Raw genomic sequence first — 22942 nt, 5'->3', positions numbered from 1 at the left:
ACCGATCTCACCACGGTTCATTCAGTTTCAAACAGTAAAATCCAAGCAAACTATAATTTTAGTAAAACAGAATGCAGTTTTATAGATATAAGCCAGTTATCAGTTATCAGTCACATTGGGTCAGCAGTTGCCTTCAGAACGCAGGCAAGAATACATTATTCTAACTATTTAAACTACTTACAATTAAAAAAATATTAAAGCTGTGTTTTTGTTTCTATGTTGGTGAATTTAACTTTTAATTTATTTATTTGTTTGTTTCTCTGACTTGAGAGAGAATAATTACTGTCATGTAGTAACTACAAAAGAAGCTTGCTCAGGCTGATACATGATTGTGTGTTTTACCAAAATATTTTAGCAAAAAAAATAATAATTCAAGCAAACTTTTCAGGCAGCACACTTTGGAAATAAAAACAATACAACTTAACTAAAAAAGCTGTTTCAATTCACTATATTATGTCAATTTATTACTGTTATTAATAATGATTTGTGATAATATTCTATATTCTACAGCAGTGATAAGGAGGAATAAAATATAGTAAAAGTTTGTTTTGAAATGTCTCTCCTGCTCAAATTAAATAGTACAAAGAATTTTACAATAAAAATTAAAAAAAATGTTCTTGCCAAGTTCTTTGTCATTTAGCAAAGATAAAACATTTTGGTAATTCTAACTGACCTAAAACAATAAAAGTTTAGTTTGATTTAACTTCATACACCGAGAATAAAAAAATTATTTTTATTAGGAGCAAAAAATATCTATCAATGTTTTCCAAATTCAGGCTTCTAATCAAATGTTATATTTACACTTTATTACAAAACTGCACAGCTTTTATATCAAGCACTTCCAAACCTTGAAAACATCTAATAAAATTCAAGGATTTTCCAGGATTTCAAGCACCTGCATTAATTAAAGGTTTAAATTAATTAAACCAGTGAAACGTTGAGAGAGTTAAACAGCAGCACTTTTAGTAGTTTGCTTAGTATTTAAGTTTTAGATGTTTTTAAATGGTTTATTCTTGAAAGAAGACTTTTTTATGTCTTTATTTACAAAAATAAAATGTTCTCTGTTACTTGGAGATGGAGAGGGAGGTGATCTCAGCCGGATGGGCGTTGTCCTTGCGATCGAACGCTGTGTGCATGGTAAGTTTGCTCCGGAAGACCAGCTGACGCTCCCATCTGTATCCTGCAGCCACACACACACACACCAAACACGCTCACCGAATCGCCTTTATGCTGGAAAACGCTCAAAGAGCCAGGAAAATGTCGCCCACCTGCTTTGAGCTGGTTGTAGGTCCGCGGCTCGGGGGCCGGCGGATGGACAGGCTGAGGGAGGGACGCCTGGGCTGGGTGAGTCGACAAAGGCAGGGGGCCTTTGGTTTGGCCCTCGGAGTAGTTGACGAACACGAAGCCGTCCTTCTCGTCGATGCTGAGAGTGTCCGACCAGCGGTGAGAGTCGTCAGAGCCGCTGTCCATCGACCAAGATGCTCCGGCTCTAGATGACGGACCTGAACAGAGAATCAAAACAGAGACGGAGTTACATAAAATACAGAGAGAATCAGAGCTAACTAACAATTATTTTAGATCAGAAATTAACCGTCAGAGCCACATAAAGACAGCTGCAAAGTCGGCCTTCCATCACCTGAAGAACATTTCCAGGATTAGAGGACTAATTCTCAGAAACTCATCCATGTGTTCATGTTTAGTCAAATTGATTTCTGCAACAGTGTCTTCTCTGTGGCTCTTGTGATGCAGGTTCGATTTCAGTTTCTTCCTCCCACATGAAAATGTGCCGTTGGGGAAAGCACTTAGCCCCCTACCGATCTGCATATCGGTGTATAAATGTGTGTGTGTGTTTGTGAATGTGACTCCAGTGTAAAGCATTTTGAGTGGTAAAAATGATTGGATAAGTTCACAGGTCTGCCTAAAAAAATCAACCAAGTACTGGTTCTGTTGGACCTAAGTGGGGCTTTTGACACTGTTGATTATGACATATTACTAAAACAACTTTAGAGTTGGGTAAAACTTTCCAGTCACAATCGACTGTGATTAATTTGATGATTCGTTTCAGTCGTGCTGTTCAGCAGAGATCCGGGCTGCGTACCTCTGGGTCGGTGGGCGGCGCTGCCCGGCTGGCTGCCACTGCCTCCGCCGGTCGAAGGGTTGCGCAACGCCGCCGGTTCCTCTCCTTCTGACTCACTGCTGTCATCGTCACCATTGTTACTCTCGGCGCCCTCTGGGAGAACAACAACGTTTAGGTTCATCAGTGCAGAAGCGTTCATAACTCCCTCACAACACATTTATTCAGCCTTAGCCATGGCTTTGTAGAATCGCTTTCTGTTGTGGCTGAAAGTTTTTTCGGGTGTTTTCACACCTGATAGTCCAGTGGACTCGGTTCGATTGGGGCCTAAAGGTGAAACATTTGTTACATTTCCAGCTGCTGTGTCAAACAAACCAAACGCATTGAAAAACATGTTCCCCTCCTCGCCTGTGGGGGCGCTGCACCAAGAACCAATGAAGGAAACAACACAAAAAAACCTCAGAAGAAGACATGGAGCACAACTTCCTTCTTCACAATGCAAAAACAAAATCTTAAGTAATTTTAGACTAGTTCCTAGTGCAAATAGCTTATTACACTTCAATTAAACAAAACTAACTTATACGTAACTTTTAAAAAATATATAAGAGCTTGTTTTAAGTAAATAATTCCTTAAAATTCATAAAAAGTAATTGTTTCATTGGCTGACTATTTCACTTATAACATGGAAAAAAATAAAAATACCATTAAAATAACTTTAAGTCTGAAAAATGTAAAACAAAACTCACCGATCTTCTCATCTGTGCAGCAGTCGGACACGTCGGGCTCCACTGGCTCTGGCGCAGGGGTTTCTGGGACTTGTAGGAACTCCATTCTCCAAAACTACAAGACATTTTTCACCCGGAAGGTTAAAGGTAAAGCTCCTGAAAAGATGACAAACCTGCATTCAGAAGGATGTGGTCTGGTTACCCTGACGACTCCGTCGGAGTGTCCGGTGACGATGACGTTCTGCGTGTCCCACTCGTTCATCTCGGACACGCAGCAGCAGAGGATCTGCTGGCTGCGGCCGGTGAAGGTATTGGCGCTGGCGATGGGGCTGCCGTTGATGCTCCACACATGGATGTAGGTTCCCGCGCAGGAGACGATGTCGCCCTGCAGAGACCGGACGGTTTATTAGCACCGACTTTATCAGTTTTACAGTTTTAAGTACATCTAAGAGTGCTGTGAGTGGGAGACGGGAAGAACAATTTTCCTGAGGGATTAATAAAGCTGGCTGTCTAGATATTTAGATAGATAAATAGACAGCTATCTCATTAGCCAGCTGTCTGTTTATCTAGCTAGCTATATCAAATCAGCTAATCAACTAGATTCCCATCTATCTATTTAGCTAGATATTTATCTATCTACTTATCTACCTACCTATCTATCCTTCCATCTATAGCAGGGACAAAGTAAACTAAAAAACAACACAATTTTATGTCTTTTTCACACAAATTCAATACACCTGACTGGTCTGTAAGCTAAACAATTTACAAAAACAAATTCCCCAATTTCAATAACTTTAAATATAAACAGAAAAGCCGACCTTTACTTTATTAACACAGGTCAATAAGTCGTTGGAATTATTAGGGCTAATAAATATTGATTACATTGAAACAATCCAAACAAATCTTGCTAAGGTATCTAAATGAGCTTCCTGCTCAAATTAAATGCTTAAACAAGCAAAAAAGGTTACCAAAAGAATTCTGAGAAATGCTTTCTGGCGTCTACATGATAGGAATAATTTTAGTAATTCTAACTGACCAAAAATAAGATAAATTTAGTCAGATTTAAATTCAGACAGCGAGAAAAAAATTTCTCTCTTTTTATTAGGCGTATAAAAATATTTGGTTTCAATTGTAAATAACATTTTCAAAATTGAGGCAAACGTTAGGAAGAACTTTATTATGAAATGGAGCAGTTTGAATGTCAAGCACTTTCCAAACCTTGAAAACACCTACAGTAAGTCAGGGGTGTCCAAACTTTTTATCATGGGCTAAAATCATCCTGCCAGAAGTATTCACAGATCAAAAAAATAAAACAACAAGAATCAAGCAAATAAACATATAATTTTATTTTTGTAATTATTGTTATTTTTAGCAAAAAGGATTTTGTGTGTTTGCTTTATTAAAAGAGCATTCATGATAGTTTTCAAATTGTTTTGGACTCTATCTAAATTTATTCCAGTAATAAGAACAGGATTCGGGTCACTTTCTTTCAAAATTCTTGCTACATTTAGCCAAGTTTAACAAATCAAATAAAAGCTGAGAGCAGAGTCTGTTTTTCAGTAAAAGTCTCTGGATAAACTTTGTTCTAATTATTATGAAACAAATTTGTATTATTCTTGAACTGCAGCTGAAGCCACAAAAAAACTGTCCAAGGGCCATATATGGCCTGCGCGCCACACTTTGGACACCCCTGACCTAAATGAAATTCAAAGGTTATCCAGTGAGGAAGTGACTGACTGTTAGCTCGTTGATGCACAGAGCGGAGACGGGCGCGCGGTGTCCACGCAGCTGCGTGACGAAGGAGAGCTTGTTTAGGTCCCAGATGATGCAGGTCCGATCCCGGGAGCCGCTGACGACGATGCGGTACGCCGCCGACGCGGTCAGACACGTCACGGCGTCCGTGTGGCCGAGTAATGCCTGAAACATAAAGAGAAACGGTTCATTCTGAGCAAACCTCACCTTACTGACCGCGGCAACTCGATGATTCAGAGAAGACGGCTACGCCTGACGTGACCCAAATACGATTTATTTAATTTATTTTTTGCCATAATTGCACTCGTTCCTATACCAGCCGTCTTATGTCACGTCGCATGTCCCTTTTTATTATTTTTAACTTAAAATAAACAACAATAAGGAATCGTTATGTAGCTGAATTTATAAAAACAAGAAAAAATCAATTTAAGTGGCACTATATTTGAAAGGAAAATGTACAGTCCATACATCCATACATACATACATACATACATACATACATACATACATACATACATACATACATACATACATACATAAATATTTTCCATAAAAATTTAAATAAAAACTGCAGGTGTGTGTCTGAGTCTGGTGAAGTTTTGGTTAAAACATGTTTGTTTTTCATTCAGTGGGTAGAAAATCCAGAAATTTTACTCAAGTAAGAGTAGAAAGTACAACATAATAAAAATACTCCTAAAAGTAAATTTTTCCTAAAAAGTTACTCAAGTTAATGTAACTGAGTAAATGTACCTAGTTACATACAAGTTGAATATTTTTGGAAGTGTGAACGACCACAACAACAACACAACAATCACATTTCACATAAAAGTATTTGGGTCACTTGAGTGTGAGTGTGCGTAGCCTCACCTGTTTGAGCGTCAGAGACTTGGCCTTCTCCTTGGAGCTTCCTGTCTCCCACACGCAGATGGCGGTGCTCGTCCCCCCGGTGATGACGAGTTTTGGGTTGGGGCAGATGGCGCCAAGGATCTGACCCCACTCTGACAGACACTCGTACACTACCAGGGCCTGAAACGAGTCAGAACATTGAAATTTCTCCTCAACACAGCAACTGGCTGTACACAAAAAGGTTTTCTTAACGTCCTACCACCTTGAAGTACACACACTGCAAAAACACAAAATATTACCAAATAATTCTGGTCTAGTTTCTAGTGCAAATATATTAGTACACTTGAAATGAGACAAAACTAACTAACAAGTAACTTTTCAGCAAAAGTTGTTTTAAAGCTAGTTTTAAATCAATAATTCCTTAATTTTGTAAAAAAAAAAAAAAACACAACTTCACCTGGAAAAATGTCTTGTGAAATAATCTGAGAGTGGAACTAGCATTATTTTCAAAAATATAAAGGAATTATTTAGTAAAAACAAGCTTCTATATCTTTCTGGCACTAAGATATTTGAACAAGAAACTAGACAAACATTTTGGTAATATTTTGTATCAGATCCGTCACTAGATCCAGATTTCATTTAGTTTCTAGGGGGTCACTAGAGGATCTGAAGCTATATGTTGACCCTTTGCAGGTCCAAAGATAATAACTTATTAAAGGATAATAATAAAATACTAAAACAAACTCTGTAAATTTGTGAGGGTATAAGAAGCCTCTGACCTTGTCGGACTCGTAGTTGGCCAAGCGACAGCTGAGGTCGGCGTAGCCCCAGGCGAACGTTTTGCTCCAGGTGGGTGGAACCAGAACTTTGTTTTGCTCCACAGCCAGGATGCCTTTATCAGTGCAAACGATCTGTCCCACAGGCTCCTTCAACTCTGAACCAGAGAAACATGAATTCTGTTTATTTACCACAAATAAATGTGTTTATACCCAGACAATGAGGCTGTATAAATAAAGGAATCTAAACAAAAATCAGCTTCTTAGAAAAACCAACAAAAGTAAGACACACGGTTAGAAGTAATTACTAAAAAATTGAAAAAAAAAGGCAAAATTTTGATTTATAAATTCATTCTGTTTATTTCTGTGTTTTTAGATGTGTTCAGGATGGAGCTAGGCCTGTCGCAATAAACAATAAATCAATTAATTGCATGATAAATTAAAACAAGATCAATAATGCTGACTAGAATTTAAAGTTTGTGGAAATATTAAAGCAGATTTTATGTGCGTGTGTGTGGGGGGGGTATGATAACCTTTGACAGGAGCAAGAGAAGGTCTGAGGTTGTCCAGATGATGGAAAAAGATTTTGTCGTTGTTGGAGTTCGACGGAACGGCTGCTAGGTCGCCGTTGGTTTTACTGCGAACGCGTTTGGGAGGATGAGGTTTCTTAAACAGCTGAAAGAAAAAGAAAAATCAGTCAGAAGGAGATTTCTGCTTCCCAAAAAAACAAGCAGAGTCAGATTTCCGAGTTACTGACCTGCTTGGGGATTTGTCCGAAGTTGTTGATGAAGCCGATGGTGGCCGTCTCCTTCAGCGGGTCGTTGATGTTGTAGATGTCCACCTGACCCTCGTAGAACAGGTGGTGGAAGACGTTGACGGCCTCCACGGCCGGCGGCCCCTGCTGCTTGTAGCCGAAGATCAAGTCGATCCACTCATGGAGGTGAGCGGAGACGTAGTCGCACTCCAGCGCCTGGGAAAAAAAACAAATCTCAAACGTCAGCAAGTATTAATTAGGCTTCCCTGAGCAGTTTAGGATCGGTCTGTGGGCTGACCAAAACATGTTGGTTTTGGTCAGCCCAACATCTTTTGATAATGAGATTTTCAGTCTGGTTAGTTTGGCCTAGAATGAGCTGCTATAGGGTCTCTGTCACTTCAAATCCAAATAAGCTGCTGCTGGCCACGCCCCCCAACTCAACGTTTGCGTATAAATGTCTGCAAACAGATGCGCAATTGTATAACCGGACATCTTTGAAAAGCAGAAGTGGAGCCTCCTGCGCAACCAACAAGAAAGCAGCAAGTGGTTTCTGAATGGTAAGTCAACAACTAAACACTTGTCTTTTCCAGCAGCCATTGGACAGTAAGACCATCAAACCATATGTGTTGGAGCTCTGCTTGGGTTGCTAGGTAACGGTGCAGCATGACTCAACAATCAGGAGGCTCTTTAAAAGGGTCATTTACCACAATGTTTCCCAACCCTTGTTCCTCAAGGCTCACTGCCCTGCATGTTTTAGGTATTTTCTTGCTTCAGTCCACCTGATTTCAGTTGATGACTGATTAACAGGCGTTTGTTGAACTGCAATCAGTTGAATCAGGCACATTAAAGCAGGGAAACCGCTAAAACATGTAGGACAGTGTGCCTTGAGGACCAGGGTTGGGAAACACTGACTTACCAGATACCAAAAAATATCAACTTACTGTTAAAAAATCATCTAGGTTTTTTTTTAAGTGTTGTGGCTGTTTGTAAAAGTAATAGAAACACAAACGTACATATAGGGCCATTTTATAGCATAGTCAAGTAACTATGTTATTTGCAGTTGTTACAAAACTGCTATATATAGCAAATATGACTTACAATAAATTTTACTTCCTGATTTAACGCCTTCAAATTGGGCCACTGTCTCTTTAAAATCTCCGGCTTCAGAAAGCCATTACAACAGGGCTCCTCCATTTACCCTTCAACAACGTTTTTACCAGCGTTTCACTGTGCAGTGCCACCAGGTGTTTGCTAATTGCTGCTAGCTAGTCTGAAGGAACTGAGCGGGGAGAGCTGATCTGAGAGGCGGAAGGTTGGAAACAGCAGCTCGGAGGAGGAGCTAGGTCCAACCAGGCGTTTTGTACAGTGGAATAGTTGTCATGGAGATTGTCAAGAGAAGTGGAGTTTTGATGACTATACTGAGCCCTTTGTGACAACTAAGGATGAAGAATCTGCATCTTCACATCCCAGACGAACATCTTCTCTTTCCAGGGGATGAGGACGGCGAACTGCAGGAGGGTGATGGACTCCCAGCATGTGAAAGGTCTGACCTCGTGGAGGGGGTGTCAAGAAAACCTGAGCTCATCCCACTTCCCCATGCTGGAGATTTAAGTTTAACAGTAATAATAAATAAAGTTATCTTTAAAATGAATCACTAAGTGACATCTAGGCCCAACAGTAGACTTAAACATCAATAAAATAAATCTGGTGTGTGTGTTGTTTTTGTCTCCTGCAAACTTTGCTTTAATTCTACGTCTTCTTTCTATCTAATCATCAGAAATCATAGTCAGTCAGAGAGAGTCATGAAACAGGAAGAAAAGGTTTCCTGGAAAAAGAGGAAGTAAGTTTCCAGCCTGCAAATTTATAAAAATATCCTTATTTTAAAGCATGAAAGTTTTAAAGAATGAAAGTCTAAACATTTTCAGTAATTTGATAAGATTTAAAGTAAAATACTTATATTAATATTGGTTTACTTATAATAACACTTACACTTACATTTGTGGGAACACTTACAAGTAAAACAAGTAACTGTAACTTTGGTATCAAATAATTAGAATAATAGATTATTCTTGGTTTCTTTTCAGAAAACATATGTAATAACTCACATTAAGATTATAATAAGAATAATTAATAAGTTATGGTTATAAAATTATAAATGAATGCTAAATCAGAGAAGCTAAAGAAAATAAATAAATGTGATTTAAATGTGATTTTGACATTGAGCTTGAAATGGTGTAAAAAAGTGTAACTGCAATTAAACATCACTGATATGTTGGAGGTAGATGGTAGGTGAAAGGTTAAGGGGAAAAAGGGGAACTAACAGGAGAGCAAAGATGATCAGCGCCTTATTTGGAAACAGGTTGTTGAACAATGTAAACGTTTCAGAGAAAAGGTTGTGCAGGCAACGGACGTAGGAGGTTGAGCAACCCTGAGACATTAGCACAGACATCAAGACATAATGTCTGTAAAACAGTGATGGATATGAGATCATCTGTCTAAGCAGACAGCCAATTAAACAAGCACAGCAACAGTGCTAGAAAATGCAAACGTACAAAAAGAGTGGATAAACCCTATAAAAGGTGGGTGCAAAAGAGGAATCTTTGGTTGGATCCTCCAGGCAGCTTCGAGCCAAGATCGAGACAGACAAAGAACTCTGCAGCTGAAGAAGAGCCGGGGCCACAGAGCCAAAGACTGTCCTGTGCATGGGGACCAATCAGCCCCGCAACATGTGGCTTCAAATCGCACTTCTCTCATCAGCTGGGTTCAGACCCCAAAGACAAAGATGAAGATAAAGGCAAAGACAAAGGCAAAGAAGAAGAACTGGTGCCTTCCTTCCTGCCAGCACCCAAGTCCTGTGTGACCTCACCATCCATGCAGAGAAGAAGCTCATCAGACCTACAGAGATCCCTGCCTTCATCGATCAACTTCTCTTCCTGCTGCAGCACCTTCTTCATCATCAGGCCAGGTCTGGGGTTTGAAAAGCCATGCTCCGTCCGTCTCTCTCAAAGGTTCCCTTTTTAGTTCTCAGTGTCAGCATTAGGGAAAGACAGACTAGATGATTGATTTTACTTATTTGATTATTTCTGCTACTGAATTAAGCTGTACTGACCCTTGCAAAAATGCCTTACTAATAAAATACTTACATAAAGAAAATCTAAAAGATGTTGTGGACATTCAGTTAATGAGTCGCCTTAAAGTTCTTTGATGGTTGTAAAATAGCTCTGATGTTTGATTCTGGAGAGGAAAAAGTGGAAAATGTTTTATAGTTTGCCTTTAGCCCAAAACTATATGTAAAACAACATCCTTGGGACTCATCCGAGTCACTAAAACCAACCTGGTTCAATAAAAAGAGCAAGTTGTCATAAAGAGAAGAGCGGCCGTTAACAGGTGTGCTCTGTGAAACTAGTTGGCTGCAGGCTGCTCAGTCTGGCTAATTCACAGGGGGAAGAAAGTTGGGACACCTGGATGTAGTTCGTCAGGAACCAGGCGAATCATTTCTCGAAACCAGCTTAAACAGAGTTTACTTCAGTTCTGGACAGGATAAATCCCAGCAGATTTAGGAAACTCATTTCACCCGTTAGACAGAGAGCTGGTAGCACATCTCCCCTCTCAGAAGAGGAAGTAGAGAGTGAGAGAATAGAGAAAGAGGGGGGGGGGGGGGTGTTGGGCAACAATAAGATTAAAGGCATGAAAGAGTCAAAGCAACACTCCAGGTATGTTTTTGATCAGGTGATAACAACATGATGTTAAGCTCAAGAAAGCGGATTTTACTTGTTATTGCCCCTTTAATTCTCCTACCTCTCTGTGGACTCTGATGAACTCCCGAGGGTCACCTTTGGCCCACGGTGGGAGGATGACGTCACCCAGCTTGGTGCCGTTCTGCTTCGCACCTGAAGCAACAAATGTCAGAATAAGTGAAATCTCTTCCAGCTGATCTGAAAGCAGCCGACGGTGCGGATCGTCTCTGGTCACCAACCCAGATCAAAGTTATTAGAGTTCAGCAGGAACTCGGGCAGGTAGAAGAACTCTGGGATCAGCTCCTTGACGTCGGCCATGTTGTGTTTGGAGGCGGAGAGCCACGCCTCCCGGACGCTGTGGAACATCCTGTCTGCAAGGTCAAAGTGACCTCCCTGAAGGTCACAGAGACACACGGTTAAATCCTGGTCACCTTTTCAACATTTAAAGGGATTTTTAGCGCTTCCCTATAAGTAACTAAACAAGTGTGTTGTTTCTTTCCCTTTTCTTTATTGTTTTTGGTTGTCAAATTTTATTTCGAACATTTAAAATGTCTTCCAGTTGCAAGAGTTTTGAACAAAATTAGAGTCAACTGGCCTGTAAGAGAGTGAACTTGCATTATTATGCTACTACCAATACATTACTAGAAACTGGTCTCAAAACAACAAGTTTATAGTTTATCACAATAATTAGTGGGACAATTTATCGGCCAGTCGCTGTTTTATCTTAGAAAATCATTTTTATATGATTAATTTTAAAGAAATCAGTTTAATACTAACAGTAAAATAAGAATTCAATAAAAGTAAAATTTACTACTTATATTTCTTCTGCCCTCCTTTATTAACATTTTGTTTACTTTTTTCCAATATATTTTAAAATAATTGTGACTGTTCCAGTAGTTAATATAAAGTATACATCTACATTGTGTAACTCGTGATATAAAAAACACCTAAATATGTTTTTTATTAATAAACACTGCCTCACCTTTTAAATAAGACAGTTAAAGCCTCAGCTGAGGTGTAATTTCTGACACAAACAGGGAAATTGTGGAAATGAGGCTAATCTTCAGAGCTATTTAGTTATGCCTTTTCGCAAGCAGAGCTTTGTATTGTTTGCTGTAATAATCAATACAAGTTCTGGAAATGAGGATCGAACCTGAAGTCTGAGGAAAATCTGTGTGAATGGCTCCATCCGGACCAAATATGAGGCAACGATCATGGCGGAGGAGTAGTGGGTCCCGTAGTGGTACGCAGGGGTTTCACCTGGACAGAGAAGTCAGCGAAGACAAGATTTGAATAACATCAGGAAAAAAATGTGAATTGAGCATGAAGACGTTCGGCGGTCTCACCGTTGGGATCCTCCCAGTCTTTGTATCTCTTCTTGTACTGCGTGAGCCGGTCGTCGGTCTGGGCGCCCATCGGCTTGGCCAGGTTTCGGAACGTCTTTGGGTTGTTCAGGTCCAACTCCTGCAAATTTAAATAAACAACAAAAACTGAAGCCGGACCCAAATCTACAAACCTCGTTTTAAAGGTGAAACGCTTCGCTCACCTCTGCATCAAAGTCGGCCAGGATCCAGGGGAAAACCGGGTACTGCATCAGGTCGTTGTACGAGCGTCCCGCCAGCGTGTTCAGATGCATCAGGTACTGGAAGTTACTGATCTCGCCTCGCTGGAACACACACACACACACACACCCCAACACACACTCAGGAGGCTTCCATACAGGCATCAAGACTATAAATCCCAAATTAAAGATTTTTACCTCCCATCTTTGAGTGACTGATTTCTCACCAACCAGCGTGCTGAGAAGTCCAGACCTGAAGGAGACGAGGAGAAAAACTCAGTGGCTCTGAAATAAAATAAAATAAATTATTATGAGATAATTACCCTTGTTCGACGCTGGTGTTGGGCCTCTGACCTGAAACCGACTCTGAGCTATCAGCCAGCGATGGCACAACCGCCAAGAACCTGCAGGAAACCAAACACTGTTCAGCGTCTTCAGCTGGAGGAAAACTCATTTTCATTACCAAAGGGCCGGTTGGCACTGAATGTATAACGTAAATGTAAAACCCTTTAAAAAGAAGCGTTGAAGTATTAATAAATAGCAGTCGTTACATTCGATACGTATTTCACATTGATCAGTCCCTGCAAAATTTCATGATTGTTTTGGAGATATTTTTTAATAAAAGCAATACAAACTACTGACTTGTGCAGCTAATTTAAAAATATTCGCAAGAAATGATTTATTTACGATAAACTGTCCCAGAGGTTATCACGATAAACTATAATGTTGTCTTGAGACCAACATTATTAATAACAAAATAACGTAAGAACACATCTCAAATGTCAATAAACTTTAAATTCTAATAAACATTTTACACTGGGACTGAAAGATGTTTTAAATTACCAAAATAAATAAACAGAAACAACCAATAAAATTAATTATAAAGTTTCTGTAAACAAAATTGTCCTTAAAGAAAGGGCTTGTTGAGACTAAAGCAGCAGACTGAAAACTTTTATCATCTAGTTTTTCATAGAAAGATAAAAAGAGAAAAACAATAAATAATGCAGATGGAAATTATTGAGGTCATTTTAATTTATCATGTGATTAACTGATCTTATTGCAATAGTCCTGACCCAGCATGCCCTCTTAAAGGACCTTTAAGTCTAGTTGACATCTTTTTAAGCGTTAATTATTCCTTTACACTTTAACTGCGTACCTTTGATAAACTTTGTTGCGAACGCCCTTCTGGAAAGCCAACAAGTAGTTTCTTCCATCGGCTGAGAAAACTTCCACCGCCATCGGCTGAAGAGAAAGAAACCAAAACAAAACAAGGTTTTACACTAAAACTTCTACCTCCAACATTTGAGCATATTTAACAAAAACCTTAACTAGACCAAAAATACTTGGTTTAGGATTTTGTGTTATTGAGGTGTAGTTGCTGAAATGTTCTATACAAATAAACTTGGCTGACTGATTAAATACAAATTTATGTGTTATATGTATGGTCTATACGTGTAATAAGTATAAGATTTTGTAGGTGGATAAGAAGTGGGAATATTGATACGTTTATAATATTTATTAATATTCAGTCCCATGAATATTTAGTTTTGATTTTATGCTTCATGCTCTAAATATTTTTGTACATTTTTAAAAAACAAACTAACCATCAGTAATAATAAAAATTGGCAACTAAGAAGTTACATACTTGTAGTCCAAACTGTTGAAAACTCCTCTAAATTTGAGCCTTTTAGCCCAGTTTATGATCCAATAACATCACTTTTATTAGGTTAGGTTAATAAAAATATAGAAGCGGTATTAAAGTACAAAAACAAAAATATATTAATCAAAACATGCCAACCAATTTACTCAGACCTCTAACATTGAATGTCTCAGGATGAGCTAACACTGCAGTGTGGAGGGTTTTGGTTGGTGCTGTGAAGGCGGGCCTGACCTGCAGCAGGTAGCGCCGCTTGTGAACCTCCTTGATGTCTTCGTAAGCAAAGATGCTGCAGGTTCTCTTCAGCTGGCTCTGGCCCTGCCGCGCCCCTCTGGGAATAATGGCCTCGTGCAAACTGGACACAAAACACAATGAAGTTTACATCAAGAAAATGGTGCATAAGGATCTAGATGAAATTACACAACAAAAACAGCACAAAAATATAAAGGGAGAATAAAAATGTAAAACACTAATAAAGAAATATTTTCCATAAATTCATAATTGAAAGTCAGGTTAAAAGTTTGTAAATGTAATTTCGATGAATTGCTTTAACCAAAAATGTATGAGACCCAGACAGAAACCTGCAGTTTATGTTGAAATGAGATCTCTTGCTTTTACACAAAAACAAAAACCAAAACCAAAACATCATAAAATCACCAATTTGAGCGCTGTGGCTGATTTTAGAAGCAGTTTTGACCCAAATGGAAGCAGAAAAACATACAAGATGTGAATTTTTATAATAGATCCCCTTTAATATTTTCCTTACAAAAAATTTGTTCATGTTAACCTAAAATGAGCAGAATTTATGTCACATTAGAGCTGGAAATTGTTTGAAATCAACCAAGCATTTTTGGTCTAGGTTATAATGCAAATGTCTTAGTCCACTTGAAATGAGACAAAACCGACTTAAAAGTAACTTTTGAGCGAGATATAAAAGCTTATTTTAAGTCAACAATTCCTCAATATTGATAATAATAACTAGTTCCACTGGAAGTTTATTTCACTTATAACATGGGAAAAATGTCTCGTTATAAGTAAAATTATCTGCTAATGCAAATAGAACTTTTTCATCAATATTAAGAAATTATTTATTTATAACAAGCTCACATTTCCTCTTAAAAAGGTACTTGAAAGTTAGTTTAGTCTTGCTTTTGGACCAAAAATACTTGGTAAGATTTTGTGTTTTTGCAATATATTAATAACGTGTTTTTTTTTTACTATTATTCTCTTAAATGTGAGGAAAAAAACATAAAGTGTCTTAAACAAATGTCCTTTTTTCCTTTTCCAATTGTTTCTCACAAGGGAAAGGAAGAGCTAGCTTCCTGAAAAGATACATTTATAAAACGCGTTGCCGCGTCACTCTGTCAGAAAGTAAAGTCTGGGTCAGAGGTCAGAGAGGAGATGGCGGCTCACTTGGGCGGCAGGGTGTCGATGTCCCTGATCTCCCTGGAGACGGTCATGGTGTAGCCGTCGATGACGTAGAAATGCTCCTTCCCGAACAGCAGCAGACCCTCGCTGGTGTCCAGGCCCTGCACTCTGGCACAGCGGTACATGTGCTGGATCTGGAGGAAAAGGGACAGGAAGAAAACAGATCACATAAATAAAAACTGTGAGCTCAGAAAAACTGTTCAGGGGGGAAAAAATGGATCAGTGAAAGAAGGGTGGAAGGTTCAGGAAAGAAACTGTTTGATCTGAGAAGTGCTGGTGAGAACAAGAGATAGTTCAGAGAAAAACACTGCAGAAAAAAAATAAACAAGGAAAGATGGAAGGAAAAAACAGAAAGGAAGAAAAGAAAGGATGGAAGAATTGAAAGAAAGGAGAATGGAAGAAAATAAAGAAGGAAGCTAGCCTAGCATTCACAACAGGATCTGCTGTGCCACACTGAATAGTGATTGACAGCGCTAAGATCCGCCTACTGGCTCTGATTGGTTGTTTCTAGTTAGCGCTGGGAATAGGCCGATGATTTTTTTAGATTATATGTCTCATAAACAGATTAAACCAACATGTAAAAAATTAATTTATAAACGTTTCATACATTAGCTTTAAGGTATTTGATTTAATCATTATGATTTTTTTTGTTTGTTAAATTGTGATTTTATTCTAATAAACAACATAATAATTTAAAATAAGGTATTTTAATTATTTATTACTTATAGAAGAAATAATAATATTTATTATATACAATATTTATTGTAATAAATAGAATATGATTCTATTGTAATTCAGCTTCTAGGCACCACAAATCTGGAACAAACTTCCAGAAAACTGCAAAACAGTCGAAACACTGAGTGTCTTTAAATCTAGACTAAAAACCCGCCTGTTTAGAGTTACTTTTGAAATACAATCAATGAAACACTGACCAACAGACTGGATGTGTCATGATTTTGGTGATGACACTCATCAAAATGTAATGTTTGTTCAATTGTTGACTGTACGGTGTTTTCTTTATAACTTTATCACTTTGTGTTTTTATTACTTAAAGCACCTTGAACAAATAAAACAAATAAACTTGTCTTGAGTTAATATTTGTGGCAGAGACTAATGGGGATCCTTAAATACACAAAGCTGCAACAACAACATAGGATGCACTTTTATTCCACATTCCAATAAGAAGAAAAACAGGAAGTGCTGAAATTCTGCAACCAGAATAGCAGAGCAGATATTAATCATAAATATTATCCCCCACCTTCTCTCCCTCCTCCAGGAGGCGCAGCAGGGACGTGTTGTCGGTCCTCTGCTCTTCTTCTGGACCTCCAGACTCCAGCAGCTGGTCCTGAAGCTGCTCCTGGCTGTCCTCGTCTGCGCCGTCGGCTGTGGAGCGAGATCTCTTCAGAGGAGCCTTCACCAGACCTGGAGGGCAGAAAGAGCAAAATATAAAGTCTAACATACTGACAGGCAGTAATACGGATAAGTAAAAAGCACATGAGAAGCTAAAACAGACGCTAACTAAATAAAATCTATTGTCAAACATTTAATATTTAAAAATTACACAATCAGATGGACCAAAATATAAGGTTAAATGGAAATGTTGGTATTTTAAAGAACAAAATGACAATAACTCATATAAGAAACAAAAAATAATTAAATCAGGAAAAATATAATTTTTCAATTCAGTTTCTGTCAATAAAAAACTGACAACAAAAACTACTAATAACTGTTGAAATTTTGGTTAAAACATGTTTGTTTTTCATTCGGTGGGTAGAGAATCCAGAAATTTTACTCAAGAGTAGAAATACTTCATAATAAAATTACTCAAGTAAAAGTAAAAAGTAAAGTGTAGTAAAAATACTCCTAAAAGTATGTTTTATTAAAAAAAAGTTACTCATGTAACTGTAACTGAATGAATGTAACTAGTTATTACCCAACACTGGGTAAGATAATACACAATTTTCAATTTTAATCAGAAAACATTCAAATAAAAAAAATGTGGCATTACTAAAGATTTTATCTTTCTTGCTACTGTATTATTATAAGCTTTAATTGGGTAAAATCAAAGCTAAAATATAGTTTCTATATAGGATTTTGGATTTGTCTGTGCCTCACCACACATCACGAGTCAAACATGACATACTTGTATTAAATCTTGGTTGTTACCTTTGACCCTAGCGATGGTGTCCTCTCCGTGCTCCGGCTCGTGCTGCGCCGTCTCTCCCTCCGTGCTGTGCTCCACGGAGTGCTGGTACATCCCCGGGTTTCCAGACAGGAGCCGCATGTAGTACTCCTTGCTGTCGTAGCTGATGGCCCGGCGGTACCGGAGCGGCTTCTGGAGGCGAATGAGAATCAAACCTGAGAGAGCCGTTCATATTTAAAGGTGGAAACATCAGATACATGCAGGAGTTAGTGATGATTTAATCCACGGCAGATGTACGTCGCATCAGGTTAGAGGAACCTGCAGTTCTGGAAAGACTTAGGGTTAGATCGGGAACAAATCAAAGCTCTTCCTGTACTAATTTATCCCTCTCTGAAGTTTTTATGAAGTAATTCTGATCCACATATTCACTCCAAAAAACAAAAAATTCCCAGGTATTTTGGTCTGTTTTTTAGTGCAAACATCTCAGGACAGTTAAAATAAGACAAAACTAACTTACACATAACATTTCAGCAAGATATAAGAGCTTGTTTTAACAATTCCTCAATATTGACTGAAAAAATACGAGATCCCCTGGCAGATTATTTTACTTACAACAAGACATTTCTCCGGTGTTATAAGTGAAATAATCTGCCAGTCTGTTTTAATCAATATAAAGGAATTATTGACTTAAAAGAAGCTCTAATATCTCAATGAAAAGTTAGTTTTCAGTTAATTTTCTCTTATTTTAATCATACCACGATATTTGCACTAGAAACTAGACCAAAAATTCTTGGTTTTACCAATCTAAAGTGTTCATGGAGTAATTCTGGTCAACTTTACAGTTTCACTGCAAAAACACAAAATCTTACCAAGTATTTTTGTCTAGTTTCTAGTGTAAACATCCTAGTGCACTTGAAATAAGAGAAAACTAACTTATAAGTAACTTTTCAGCAAGAAATAGGAGCTTTATTTACTAGAGCCACTGGTAGATTATTTCACTTATGGGAAAGTGTCTTGTTATAAGTGAAATACAATAAATTAGTACTTTATTGTCATTCAATATTGACAAATTGTTAAATTGAAACAACAAAAAGTTGACTATTTACTTCTTCCACTGCAGAAACACAAAATCTTACCAAGTATTCTTGGTCTAATTTCTAGTGCAAATATCTTAAGACAAAACTAACTACCAAGTAACTTTTCAGCAAAAAATAGGAACTTATTTCAAGTCAATAATTCCTAAATATTGATGGAAAAAAATACTTGTTCCATTGGCAGATTATTTTGCTTATAACAAGACATTTTTCCCATGATATAAGTGACATAAGCAGCAATATTCCTCATTACATTCATCGCCAATGTCATAAACTAAGACTTTATACATTTTAATAATGCAAGAGTGTGCAGAAAGTGAGAGCCGTGGTGCGTAAATACTTGAAGATCCTGGCAGAATCAGTGAATTCGCAGCCCAGCTAAAGCCATGCTGTATTTATTTTCAGCTGCAGATTTAAAACATGTGGCAAAAAAACTGATATGTGGGTAATTAGTCTGGACAGGGAGGGCAGGACGGTACCTGAGCTGAGGGGAAGAGGGGCACCAGAGGTGGGGAGAAAGGCTGGAAAGGTCACAGAAACGAGGTTGAGACTGTCGTAATAAAGCTATGAGTGATGCAACACTTTTTATTTCTGTCTATATGTAAAAAACAAAAACAATAATCCACCATATGTATGCAATACACTTTAGAAAATGCTTTTTAGCATTTTTAAAGACAAAAATTTTAACTCTTCTTGTTCCTTATAACTGCAGAATGTAACTTTTATAAAGAATATGTTTTAATATATTTTTTAAAAATGTCACCATGTCATGATAGTTTATGATGGGCTGTTTTTGGCCGAAAGTACCAAAAATAACCAATCAGAGCCAGGAGGCGGGTCTTAGCGCTGTCAATCACGCTCAATCATTGCTAAATGTGTTAAGGACAGAAAAAAAACTTGCTTTTACAGGAAAACTGTTTATGCGCAGTTATCGGTGGCCATGCTAACTAGCTTTAGCATTTGGGACATTTTCGAATTGTGATTGACAGCACTAAGTCCCGCCTCCTGCCTTTGATTGGTCGTTTCTAGTTAGCAATGGGAGAAAGTGGGGGAACTCGTAATACTGATTATAATGACTTTATTCTGATATTTCGACTTTATTCTCATAATATTGTGACTCTACGACTAATCTGACTAATCTCGAAATATTATAACTTTATTCTCCAAATGTTTTGCTTCTTTTCTTAGCATAGCAGAAATGCAGCTACTGTTTCAAAATAAAGAATATATTTTAAAAAACAAATTAATATGAGGAACGTTGAGCATGTTTATACAAATAATATACAAATATATTATTTGTATACTTTAAGTTTTACAAATAAAAAAATACTTCATCTTTTAATAAGTCAGCATCAAACTATTATCACTAGCAGGACTTTGAAGCGATTACACAAAGATACAAGTCTGCTTATTCTTATCAAAAAGACTCTTTTCTTGTCATTTTAGCATTTTTTCAGCTAATATTATGACTTTACTCTCATAATTTACGACTTTAAAAAATTACGTAGTATTTATATATGGACATCCTGTGAATATTTGTGGGGGTTTTCTATTTGTTGTTATTGTATCTGCTCAGTATCTTGTTCTGGAAATGATGCTGAAATTGTAAATAAAGAAAACAAAGCTAAAAAAAAGAAGACAGACATCTTGGTAACCAGTACTGATCTTGCCAGTGTTTGTTCTTGACGTGGAGCTGAATACCTGAGCAGAGTTGGTGTTGGTCTCGGTCTCAGGGATGTACGGGTAGTGGATGTAGAACATGTCGTTGCGGACCATCTTCTTCCTCATGCGGCACGGCCCTTCTGTCATCTCCAGCGTGAACTTGTCCAGGTGGGAGCCGATGGGCGGCCCCCAGAGGCCGCGCTCGCGCAGCAGCTCGTACTCGATGGCCGCCCACTCCTCCGTCACGTACTTCAGGGCGTTCTGCTGTCGCTGCCGGACACAAGAGATGGACGGAAACTTTTCAAACATAATCCAGGTAAGTTTTCCAACTTTGCAGATAAAAATACAAACTAAAATTCACTGCTATACATTATTTATTGCTGTTAATGATGACTTGTGATCGTATTATTAGGCCTGTCACAATAATCAATTAATCGCATGATAAATTAAAAAGAAACTCAATAACTTTTCTCTCTTTCTACCAAAACCTGGTCTTCAGTCTTGAGATTTGGTCTCACCTTTTTTGAAGGATAATTTTGTTTAGAGAGACTTCCTAATTCATTTTATTTGTTGTTGTCTTCCAGTCCCTGTGTTAAATGTTCATTAAATTTTAAAGTTTATTGATCTCTGAGAATGTGTTCTTCCATTATTATGTCATTCGCATTATATAATTTGAAAATGATCTCAAATTAACAATATTATCATTTATCGTGTTAACTTTTGGGATAATTGATCATCCAGCAACATTTTTCATTGTGACAGGACAAAGTACTGTATAATTTACAGCAGGGAAAGAATAAACTAAAATATAACAAAATTTTATGTTTTGAAATGTCTTTCTCACTTTATACAAATTCGAGAACGAAACATTAATTTAACAAAATAAATCCCACAATTTTAATAACTTTAACATAACTAAAAAAAAACTGTTTCAATTTATTATTATAGGATTTTTATTACTATTGTTCTATTGGCAGATTATTTATCTTATAAAATGTGAAATATATGTATCTTAAGTGAAATAATCTGCCAACAGTACTACTACTTTTTATCAATATTAAGGGATTATTGATTTAAAACAAGCTGAGAAGTTACTTGTAAGTTAGTATTGTCTTATTTAAAGTATACTAAGATATTTTTGCTTGAAACTAGAACAAAATTACTTGGTGAGATTTAGAGTTTTTTGGTGAGATTTAGAGTTTTTGCACTGCACACTGCACACTTTTTGCAGTGTGCAGTGTTTTGCAGTGTTAAATGTGCTTCTTTCAGATAAAAATAAAAACGATCCTTCACCGTTCTCCTTTCAGTCAGATCCTGTTCAGAAATGTGTTTTGTGTCTTTGGGATAAAAATACTTAATTAAAATAATAATAAATCAACGCTGGACTCCTTTGTTTGAGGACACCTTTGTACCCCATACTTGTAAGTATATATACTTACAAGTATTTTTAGGTATATATACCTAAAAATTGTTTCATTATATGCTATGTTTTTGTAATATTATGTTAAGTGTATACATTTGTTTTTACAATAAATGCTTTTTTCTTGATGTGGACCTCAGAAATAAAACAAAAATAAACAAAGCTAAATGAAATTCAAGTATTGTCACAGATTCACACTGCACTTTAAAAAGGTTGCTGTGAATGTAGCTGAAACATGGATCTACGGAAGCCCAGAGGGACATTTTCTCTGCAGCGTTTGGTACCTCTTGATGCTCTTTGTACTGCATAGCGACGAGGTCCCTAACGACGGCGATGTGGGTGAACATCCACTGGAACGTTTCCTGTTGGTCAGAACAGCAGCCGTTTTCAGCTCAGGAAAATCTTTTTATGTTTATTTTTTAATTTTTTAATTTTTTAAAGCTACCTGTGCAGACGGACTGTTTTTGTTCAGGCTGTTCTCCTTCTTGTTGCGCCGCACTCCGGTCAGCTTCGACAGGCCGAAGCCGCTGCTGACCCGCGACAGCTTGGACTGGGCTGCAGGCGCTGCGGCTTCGCCGCGACTGATGCACTTTTTCTCATGGGCTGAGAAGGAAAAATAATAATGAAACAACAATCCGTGATGATTTACAGTGTTCCAAAAGCAGCTTGAAAAAAGCTGCTGACAGTCAACATGCAACAATTTAGCCTGGAATCACAAATTATGTTCCTGTCATTATAATCTTTATACATCCTAAAAATCTACAGACGTTCAAGCAGCGGATCGCCCACGTTCGGTTCTTACATTGGCTTTTTTGGGGGAGAGGGTTAAGGGTCTAATAGACCAGAGTCCAACATCCATCTTTCCATCCCTTCTTTTGTCCTTATTTTCTTCATTTGTTCTTCTTTCCTCCTTTCCTTGCTCCCTTTCTTAATTATTTTTATTCCTCTGTCCATTCTTTTTTCCCCCCTCCCTTTCTTTGTCCTTTCTTCCTTACTTTTTTCCATCTTTCATTCCTCTGTCCATTTTACCTTCCTTGTTCTTTTATTCTTCCTTAATTCTTTTCTCTTTTCCATTCCTTCTGTCTTTCCTTCCTTCCTCCCTTCACTTTTGTCTTTTCTTCTGCTCTCTTCTTTTTTCCCTTCTGTCTTTCCTTTTATTAAAAAACTACCATTTCCATTGGTAGATTATTTCTCTTATAAAGTATCATTAGAAAATGTATCCACCAATGGGATTAGTTCTTTTTCATTAAAGTTACTTATAAGTTAGTTTTGTCTTATTTCAAGTGTACTAGGACATTTGCTCTGGAAACTAA

General features: G+C 37.6%; 1 protein-coding gene across 6 annotated transcripts in view; it reads right to left on the bottom strand.

The window, feature by feature from the left end:
• Positions 1-22942, bottom strand: part of wdfy3 (WD repeat and FYVE domain containing 3) — a 103485-nt gene that overhangs the window by 3824 nt on the left and 76719 nt on the right. For all 6 annotated transcript variants that reach the window (XM_032577855.1, XM_032577852.1, XM_032577851.1 and 3 more), the window contains 25 exons: positions 22075-22232; positions 21914-21991; positions 20249-20479; positions 17477-17645; positions 16569-16732; positions 15296-15444; positions 14117-14237; positions 13382-13467; positions 12549-12629; positions 12424-12478; positions 12211-12330; positions 12011-12128; positions 11818-11924; positions 10904-11057; positions 10726-10817; positions 6931-7143; positions 6707-6848; positions 6177-6331; positions 5419-5577; positions 4537-4716; positions 3002-3184; positions 2821-2914; positions 2099-2230; positions 1269-1502; positions 1069-1180 (listed from right to left, as the gene is read on the bottom strand). In XM_032577855.1, coding sequence (XP_032433746.1) covers positions 1069-1180; positions 1269-1502; positions 2099-2230; positions 2821-2914; positions 3002-3184; positions 4537-4716; positions 5419-5577; positions 6177-6331; positions 6707-6848; positions 6931-7143; positions 10726-10817; positions 10904-11057; positions 11818-11924; positions 12011-12128; positions 12211-12330; positions 12424-12478; positions 12549-12629; positions 13382-13467; positions 14117-14237; positions 15296-15444; positions 16569-16732; positions 17477-17645; positions 20249-20479; positions 21914-21991; positions 22075-22232 — 3487 coding nt within the window. The remainder of the gene's footprint in view (positions 1-1068; positions 1181-1268; positions 1503-2098; positions 2231-2820; positions 2915-3001; positions 3185-4536; positions 4717-5418; positions 5578-6176; positions 6332-6706; positions 6849-6930; positions 7144-10725; positions 10818-10903; positions 11058-11817; positions 11925-12010; positions 12129-12210; positions 12331-12423; positions 12479-12548; positions 12630-13381; positions 13468-14116; positions 14238-15295; positions 15445-16568; positions 16733-17476; positions 17646-20248; positions 20480-21913; positions 21992-22074; positions 22233-22942) is intronic.

The sequence above is a fragment of the Xiphophorus hellerii genome, chromosome 12, assembly GCF_003331165.1.
Source record: "Xiphophorus hellerii strain 12219 chromosome 12, Xiphophorus_hellerii-4.1, whole genome shotgun sequence".
Classification (NCBI taxonomy): domain Eukaryota; kingdom Metazoa; phylum Chordata; class Actinopteri; order Cyprinodontiformes; family Poeciliidae; genus Xiphophorus; species Xiphophorus hellerii.
This window is presented reverse-complemented; position numbering and strand designations above follow the sequence as displayed.